The sequence below is a fragment of the Penaeus vannamei genome, chromosome 3 (genome assembly GCF_042767895.1).
Source record: "Penaeus vannamei isolate JL-2024 chromosome 3, ASM4276789v1, whole genome shotgun sequence".
NCBI lineage: Eukaryota > Metazoa > Arthropoda > Malacostraca > Decapoda > Penaeidae > Penaeus > Penaeus vannamei.
The window spans coordinates 52,341,754-52,351,753 of record NC_091551.1 but is presented as its reverse complement, the minus strand read 5'-3'; the positions used below and the strand labels follow the sequence as shown (position 1 = coordinate 52,351,753).

Genomic DNA, 10,000 nt, shown 5'->3' with positions numbered 1-10,000 from the left:
ATAAACTTCACAACACACCTAACAATGATAAAAAGTCTCTAAAACAATGGTTACAAAGAAAAGCAAAAGCGCATCGTACATTCCTGCCCATGAGCCTTTACAAAAGCAACAAAGCATCAGGCTTGCAAATAGAAACACAATAGTCAATGAATGGCACTGAATGGCAGATTCTTTTTTCATATTCCTTACAGGCCAAAGTCAACAGACAGATAGTGTTGGTTGCTGTTTTTTTCATTCCTTTTTGGTTATCAGTGTTATCCTCTATCTTAGCTACCCTTTCTACCATTATAAGAATCTATTAATATTTATTTGTTTTGGAAATATAAAATCATTTCTCCATGGCTTTCTGATTCCACAATTGTTAAATTCTAAATAAATAAAAAATGGCAGTGATTAACTACAGGTGAAATTTTGATATATTCTTTTTATGAAACTATACCTCTGTACATAAAAGAATACACATGTGTTTATATGTACTTAAAATGTAAACTCTTCTGTCCACTAAATTTCAAATACTTTAAAATCTGCAAAGAATATCTGCTGCGACATCTGCATTAGATATTCTTCATATAACTGGAAGACAGTACAACTAACTATGAAAATTCCAACAAATCAGTAAGCAATAAACAAAATACCAGAACTCTGACACTTAAACTAAAGCTTGCCAAAAACTATCAGGTTATAAAAGAAGCAATAAACAGGCACAAGAACTTGATCCTAAAATGAAACAGCTTTATAGTTCCTATCCTAAAGTAATCTATGCCTCTTATTCATCTTGCAATTCCTACTGTGTATATCTGCTAGGGTTGATATCTTGATAAAACAAAGTTCAGCTCTGAACTTTTGTGGTATCAGTCACAATGGAAGAAGTTTAATCCTATGCCAATATAATCAAACCCCTTTAAGAATGAACACATGGAACTTCAAAATTCCATTACATTTTATCAGCCTCAGTAAATCAAACTTTCAAGACAAAGCAAGCTATTAGGAAAGCTTTAACATTTTTTTTTACATATTCAAGTTACTGAAGGAAGCTTTGTGCAGAAATCCATTTCAGTACTATTTAAATAAAAAACAAATATCTCTCGCACTTTAACAAACTGTCCTTGGTTAAGAAAAAATAAGAAAAATGATTGAAGCATAAAGCCTATGAACATGAGAGCTCAAATTTTATGAGTGGTGGCTGGATATATACTACATGCAGTTTTTCTGTATCTTTGTTGGTACAAGGCAGTGTCATTAATTTTCTGTTGGCACCTACTAATATAGATTTTTGATAAATTCTGTATAATTTTGTGATCAGCCTTGAAGAAATCATATCTATCATATCATGTAATAGCATGTTACATACTCAGCCATCATGTATTAATAATTTCCACAGAAATGGTAATTGCGCAGTTACTGATGAGATACAAATGCAGACAAATGGATCTAAAGTGATGTTTTATGCTAATTTCTGTAAATATAGACAAATGGAACTTCAAATCTTTTGTTATTAAAGTTTGAAAATGGCTTTCTTTTTCATATCCTTCATAAAAGCACAAGATATTGATATCTTATACTAGCAATTAGGCAAATTTTATATAATGTACTTAAATCAAGAGCCATACTCTCAATATTAGTCTTTTACACAGATGCCATACGTCAACAGCTGAATGACTGTCAAACGTTAAAACTCACTTGAAATAATTTAAGCATCCATCCTAAGTGTAAAACTTACAAGCGCAAACAAGCAATCTGACACCCCCCACCCCCATTTTCCCTCCAACAAATGTACAAGTCGCAACATGGAAGAGGTCCCTTTTTCAGAAGAGAACTCTCCAGTCAAACTCCATAATGCCAGAGTAGGTAACAGGATTAACTTCAGGAGGAGAAAGTCTCCACTGGCCACAGTCTGTCTCTTCTATCTTAGCCGTGCACCCGTAGGGAACCTGTCAAGCCAAAGTCCTCTTCAACATCAAAGAATCTGGGACAATGAGCCATCAACATCATGTTTCTTTCATGTTATGCAACATCATTAAACCTTTCTTTCCATTTTTAAAGTTTTGGTTTAGGACACAGCATTTTCAAAAGCTTTAAGTATAGACATTCTGAAAACAGATAAGATAAAGTTATGATAAGTTATCCTTCCATCATATCATTTTTTTCTCTTAATATGGGCTTAACTTATTAACCATTAACCCATTGCCTCTGGGTATGGCATGCATATATATGCCATGTCCACTGGGATTTTAGTTTATTATCTATTATTTGTGTTTACTCATAGAAGGCTCTAAAACTGCATAGTAACCAAGGAGAAAGTTACTAGTTCAATCTATCTCACCTATTTATCCTTTCCTTGATTTTTGGAAATTGCATTTTTTATTTTTTCATTGCTATTATTTTGGGTGACAGAGATACCTAGTCATGAACAAATTTGATCGAGGAGCAGGTGATAGGAAAATCTCGTCTGGGGAAAACTTCCACTGGAGGCCAGGTGACGAGAGAATCTTGCCATGGGATATTGCAGCCAAGTAGCATTGCAAAGCGGTGGCAAGTAGTCTTGATATTACACATGAGTGTTTGTCTGGACCTAAACCTAATGCCCAAATTTTAGTCCATGTGTGAGTCACAAGGCATAATGTGAATAAAAATAATAACACACAATAAATAGCATTAGGAAAGGCTTTTTTCCCTGAACTCAAGCAAAGGGAAATTCAGGTGAGGTCATATACATTTCACAAAGTAAAACTACAGTGGACATTACATGATCCCAATAGCAATGGGTTAGAAGAAACTTCCACACTTCCTTTTCATTACAATCAATTATCATATCTGGAAACTCAATTTTACTTCAGACAGAAAAAACAAGAGTAAAAATATAACAAATATTTCATCAAATAGAACCTCCCTTTCCAAATATAAATAAACAAATTAATAAATTAATTAATCAATAATTTGATTAAAAAAGAAACAATATTTTACTGAAAAAATGCCCACTTAAAAAATAACCTACTCATGAATGAAAAATCAGAAAATCAACCCAGATCAAGAAATAACAGCTTGAGTATTCTAGAAATATGCCCCTGAGTCATTTTCAATATATTTCTATTTAGCAGAGCACAATTAATTGATTATAAAAGATATCAATAATTTTATTGTATTATATTTTTCTTTTCAGGAATATTCCTAATGATAAAATCAAAATAAATAAATTGATTAAATAATAAAAACAAAAAACAAACAAAAATTAAGTCAATATTCTTATAAACTTCAGTCTTAACTTGCAAATAAGGTTGCATATATTTCTATATGTGAGAATATTAATTCTTCCAACATTTAGAAGGATACTTTGATACTCAGACATACATAAAAAATGCATTACTCACAGACACACACACACACACACACACACACACACACACACACACACACACACACACACACACACACACACACACACACACACACACACACACACATAAACACAAACACACACACACACACACACACACACACACACATGTACACAGACTATAAAATTGTTAGTTTATATTAAAAATCATAAACAATTAATGTATATTTCTAAATAACATACTTATGAGCAAGATGGTATCATAACTTTCAAAATTCTAATAGCGTACTTTAACCAACATATCATGTGTATTTACTCTTTATCACTAATTACATATGTTATATTGATTAGAATCTGACACACAAACACACAAATACACACACACACATACATATATTTACACACACACACACACACACACACACACACACACACACACACACACACACACACACACACACACACACACAAACACACACACACACACACACACAAAAACATACTGCAAATTCAATATTAATAATCATATGCAAATAGAACTGCATAACTGAAGCCAAGACTTGATTACAGCTAATATAAAGTGGTCCTCTTATTTTGAGATCTCAGATTTATATGCAATCTCTATCAATTTTAGCCTTTTACAATATGATTCAAATGGATTAGGTTTAATTCTCACTATGTTCACTCAGAACTCATTCTCCACTTGACTTTCAAACATATACAGTCTGCATTCAATGCTCTCATTTCCCAATGTAAATTAAAAAAAATTTAATACATTTTCTGAGATACAGAAAAAAAGTATTTGTAAAATATATGTACATCTAGATTGTATATAATAACAATACCTTGTACATACAATCACGATGATTAATCTACAAGAAAGCTCACTTGCTGAAAATCAAAAATCTTAGAAAACGGCATAACAGTTTTAGTTCACTCACAAGCTCTAGCTTTCACTGCACCTGCAGCCAACAGAGCAATCCAAAGGCAACAATAACCAAAATATGTAAAATTCAAAAGGAAGGGACAGCTTCAAGAAAATAAACAAAACTGGGATAAAACTCTCAAGGTAAAAAGAATAAAGCACAAAAGTAAGCAAGCACACCTCCACTTCTTGTCGATAAACTGCCGCAAGATTGGATGAACACTACAGGCTCTAGAGAGATGGAAAATGCAAGTAAAGGGCAACGGAAAGATATTATAAAGCAATCTGTCTCTTTCCAACTTTGGCTCTATGGGCTACTTCTAGTCCAATGAGCAAGTGTAATGCTAGGGTCAATATACTTCAAAGTATGATATGCCAAATAAAGTGCAGAAGAGGAACAAAATTGAAGGGGAGGGGGAGGAGGTGGAGAAGAGGGGGATGGGGAAAGGAAGGAAATGGGAGAGGGGGGAGAGGTGGGGGAGGGGAAAAAGGGGAGGAGGAGGAGGAGGAGGAGGAGGAGGAGGAGGAGGAGGAGGAGGAGGAGGAGGAGGAGGAGGAGGAGGAGGAGGAGGAGGAGAGGAAGAGGAGGAGGAAGGGGAAAGGAGGAGAGGAGGAAAATAATAAGGTGGAGACGGAGGAGGAAAAGAATGGAAGAGAAAAAGAGATAATGGAGACATCACACAAAGCTTAAAATCCTTGTAATTTGACTCTGGGTGGATTTGGGTTCTAGATGGAGCTATCAAATGACAGCCATTTCTCCATAAACATTAGTCTAGACTGACTGGTTTGGTACTGTGACATTATTATGGCTCTGGCTGTATAATAGGAAACTAATAGTGATGAGAAGAGGGTACCTCAATATCACAATTCCATTTGTACAAGCCAACATTCCTCTAATTTGCAAAATACATAAAATGAACGCTTGCATAAAAATTAAGTAGGTCACTTTCTAAGTATGATTAAATTTTGTAAAAGTTATCATGAAACTCCAAATCTGAACCCACTTTCCTTGTGAAGGAATATGAGTTCAGAGCCACTTTTCAAGCAAGAAATCTCGAACGGCACATTATGGGCGTTCAAAATCCAATATATACACTATCAAGCACTATGTGATAACTCCTTAAAACAACCTAATATTAAGCAAATCAACTGTACACAACAGTTCTTATGTTATTAGACAATAACATAAGAACTCATTTAACTACTTACAAGACTGAACAGTTCACTGTTCATATCTTTTTTGTATGTGATGTTACTCTAATGCATACATTCAACAAGATACAAAACTTTAGCTTTACTTTTCTACAAAACATTAACAGCAAGTAACTCATGGAGCCAATTCAGAGGAAAGAGATGCTAAACTGATAGATAAATACAATGTAAAAAGTCATAAAAAGTAGTACAAGAGATGCGTTAGCACATCAGAACAGATCAAATTTTAAAAAGTAAAACAAAACTTTCTGGAACAAAGAAATTTCCTGAAACTGCCAGCCAAATATTAAAACAACTAGTCACATTCTCAACTGAGAAGTAACAGGAAATCTATTAACATAAATATACAAATAGAGGTTAATAAGAGAGAAAGAGAGAGAGAGAGAAAAAAAAAATCAAGACATCACAATTGTAATATTCCTCTTCCTTACCTTTTTGATAATAGATGTCATCTCGTGGGCTGATCTTGGCGCACCTCCAACTAACTGTCGTGTGCACGTATCCAAGGTCGCTGCATGACCAACCAGCAATATTGTTCCTCCTACGAAACCAGAAGATTAAAAGCAATAAGGAAAAATTATATGATATAATAACTATTGTATTTGAAATAAGAATAAAATAATATAATAAGAAACAGAATATTACGTAAAATAACATATTAACAAAATAAAGAAGGAAGTACAGCTACAGTATGAATTGAAAATAAACATAACACTTCCAACACATCAAGAATTCCTCATCAAAGTAAATAGCTGAAATTAATCTATTTTTGTTATGTGGTTTCTCATCTAAGGAACTCTTGACAAGTTCAAAATGTTAACAGTAATTTTGAATTCATCCTTTGACTGTACTTCCTTTTATATTTGTGTTCATGTTACTGTGTTTGACAAAATATAAAATATCATATAATGGAACAAATAGTTGAAAATCTATTAAAATAATATACCATTAAACATAATCTATCAGTAATATACCATTAAACATAATCTATCAAAATAATACACCATTAATCATAACAAGAAATTTGGGAAATGATAGAGTGAGTGTCTGAAAATGAGTGATAAAGAAAGTGAGGAATAGGGAGGGAGGATGAGACAGAGGGATTCTGAGATTGGTTCTGACTCCTTCAAGGGCATACCCTCTAACTGCTGTGGAATGACCAATCATGGCAATGTGCGTGAAACATTGCAGTGTGTTGACCTATGTCATGCACCTTTGCACATGACTTCCAACCTTCTCCTTGATCTGTACAACTGGTCCACACCGAGTCATGATCCAACTCCAGGGCTAATGCAGGGCCTACCTCTGTCTAGCATACCTTTGCACTACTGCCCCAAACCTACCATCTACAATAAAACCTTGGAACCAGACCATGCATTTCCCTGAACCACCAACGTGGAGGGTACAACAACAAACCCTTCACAAACTGGTGCCAGCGGTAGAACCCCAAAAGGAAGTGGTCTGAGAACTGCATAGAAGACATTCATCTTGGTAATGAGTATCATGGAGAATAGCACACACCTACTAACCCACACCAGCTGTAATCATTGTTAGTTTGGGTAACAACTCTAGATTGACCCCGAGCAAGGCTAGTGGCCTAAGCTGACCCAGGATGGACGGAACCCATGCTAAACCACCCAAAAGGAAGGGATCACATTATGATTGACCCAAAAAAGGCATCCTCAAGTTCTAGTCACATTGCGCCATGCCATAACACTGTCCACATCCTCTGGCCGTCTTCTGCAGAGTGACTGTGCTAATACTTCGAGATACATATCCCACCACTGCCACCAGTCTGTAAGTTTTTGCCCATTTTGCACATGACCTCCAACCTTCTCTTTGACCTGTACAAACACTCCACATCGAGCCATGATATAGCTCTGATGCTAACTTGTCCTGGGGGCCTCCACTCCAGGCCCCATGCTGGGCCTACCTCTGAACAGTACGCCTCTGCTCTACCATCCCAATGCTAGCATCTAAAATAAAACCTCGGAACCAGACCATGTTTCCCTGTACCATCAACACAATAATATACTCCTCATACAGAGAGAGAGAGAGAGAGAGAGAGAGAGAGAGAGAGAGAGAGAGAGAGAGAGAGAGAGAGAGAGAGAGAGAGAGAGAGAGAGAGAGAGAGAGAGAGAGAGAGAGGTCAGAGGGGTGGTGCTGCACTAACCTTGAGCTTGAGTTGTATTAATAATACTCTGGGTCACATAAGCATTTCTTCCATAATACTGCTCACAACTTTCATGGGTGTCCTTGACCTCCTCCTTCCGGATAAGGGGGTCATAATTACGATTTATGTTAAACCCAGCCTCAATCAGCTCATCTAAAGTCATCCAAACAGGTAAACCATCTTGATACCAAGCCAGCCATTCAAACAGGCCAGGCTCAATATTAATTGGCATTCGTTCTGCAATACCCAATCCTGGAAAGTTTTAATAATCAAAGATTAACTGTAGAAAATAAAAGAATGATTGCTATATCAACAGTTTGTACTTAAAACCTTATTTGAGTAAATTTGAAATCAATGTAATGTGTCAAGTCACCTTTTAAAATATTGGTGCATGTCTGAACACAGCGCAGAGATGGGGAACAGAAAACATGATGCACCTCTGTACTGGAGTTTTTCAAAGCTTGTCCCACTAGAGTGGCTTGCAGCAAGCCAATATTTGTTAAAGGACAGTCTTTATAGAAGCTGTGTGGTGCTCCTACCCGGCATGGGAGTTTTTCTGGCATGTTCAGATCTCGACGAGTATAAACTCCTGATTTAATGAAAAGTGAAGAAAACAGAAAAGAATTTAAGAATGTAGGTCAGTGGGAAAATTACTTTACAAGCTTTCACTTTATAAAGTGCAATTCCATTTCTAAACATGTTTGTTATTACAAAATTTCATATAATTTGTTAGACATAATTGACTTATTTGATTAATCAAATATATTTCAGGGAGTAAATCTACTTCAAATGACAAACTAGGACAAAAGTTCAGTACGTATGAAGCAAAGCCTGTGTTATTCAAGGGAACCATCCCTTTCCCATCATTGAAGCAGAAAATTCTTAACAAAAGAGACTTCCTTATCCTAAAATGAATAAGACATTACATTACTAAGCATAATCACAATAAATAAAATTCTTAGTCCTAAAATACTCGGACCCTCCTGCAAGAACTACTGTTAGCAAGGGAGCTACTCTAGTACTGACCTGTTTCATCAAAACAAAAGCGTATCCAGTCGCCAAAGGTAAAGTCAACTCTCTCCCCATGACGAGCCACGATGATTTTTCTCGGGCCTTCAATTGGAAACTTGTAAAGGGGAGCATCTTTCTTTGGCTTTTTCACCTGTAAATTAATAAGAATACCATGAGAGAGAGAAAGAGAGAGAGAGAGAGAGAGAGAGAGAGAGAGAGAGAGAGAGAGAGAGAGACAGAGAGAGAGAGAGAGAGAGAGAGAGAGAGAGAGAGAGAGAGAGAGAGAGAGAGAGAGAGATATGGGGGAGGAATAAGCATATTTGACTTTGTAAAGGAATTACAAACCTACCTTGGCATAAAGAGCATCTAAAGCTTCATATTTTGGCAACAAAGGTGATTGGTTTGCCTCTAAGGAAGCCTGTCGAGAATGTAAACGATCCATTGATGATGATTCTGAAAGCACTTCAGTTGAGCGTCTTGAGCCTTCACTGTTTTCAAGAAGGTTCAGCAAAGACAAGGAAATTGGGGGACGGCGTGGGAAAGTTGCCGTTTCCAGCCCTTCTAAACCGGAGTTGCCTATAACTGGAATTGCCCTGTGTTTACAAAGAAACATATTGTAGAAAAGTGATGGAGTTTAACATTTAGTTTTAACTTTCGTCAAAAGAAAGTTAAAATCAAACTGTATAAAAATTATTAATAAATATTTATGAATCCATAACATGCTAGATATCATAAAGCCCTTGAGTACACATAAAAAAATCTTTACTCTCATATTCCACATAAAACTATAAAACATTAACTAAACACGGCTATCTACACAAACTTACTTGTGAAGTGTCCATGCATCTGATTCAGCTGTACGTTCAATATAGTTAATAGGCAAGTAACCTGTACTCCCAGTAAGCCACGATGTTCCTTCAACCCATCCATCAGGTGATGTACCCAAACCGTCTCCATTAACATAAACAAAATCGCCGATGAGCAGCTCAAGTTCATCTGGTTCTCGAGGGACATGAGAATATAGGACTTTGTGGACCTGCAAAGAAGTAAAATTTTCTTAACTCAGTTTGTTCCTTTATTCACTGTTTGACTATACTGATTATCAGATAAAAAGAATCAAAATCAGTTTTCATGTTCATTCCCAGTTTGCTGATTGTGCTAAGCAGATGAATCAAACAAAAGCCTTGACAGCTAGATTCATTCACAGTTTGCTAATTATGCTTGTGAGTTATAATACAGGAAAGCCTGACATGTGAGTTCATTCACAGTTTGCTCTTTCTTAGCAAATGAAACAATCAGGAAGCCCAACTAGTGGTTTCACTCATAATCTGAAGATGGTGCTTAT

The 10,000-nt window shown here is 35.9% G+C and overlaps 1 protein-coding gene across 2 annotated transcripts in view; it reads right to left on the bottom strand.

The window, feature by feature from the left end:
* The window catches only part of Epp (Ecdysteroid phosphate phosphatase), a gene marked incomplete at its 5' end in the record, with an annotated part of 19,368 nt that overhangs the window by 8,445 nt on the left and 923 nt on the right, over positions 1-10,000 (bottom strand). For both annotated transcript variants that reach the window (XM_027383350.2, XM_070116849.1), the window contains 6 exon segments: positions 5,903-6,012; positions 7,645-7,896; positions 8,018-8,233; positions 8,671-8,806; positions 9,005-9,248; positions 9,483-9,691. In XM_027383350.2, coding sequence (XP_027239151.1) covers positions 5,903-6,012; positions 7,645-7,896; positions 8,018-8,233; positions 8,671-8,806; positions 9,005-9,248; positions 9,483-9,691 — 1,167 coding nt within the window.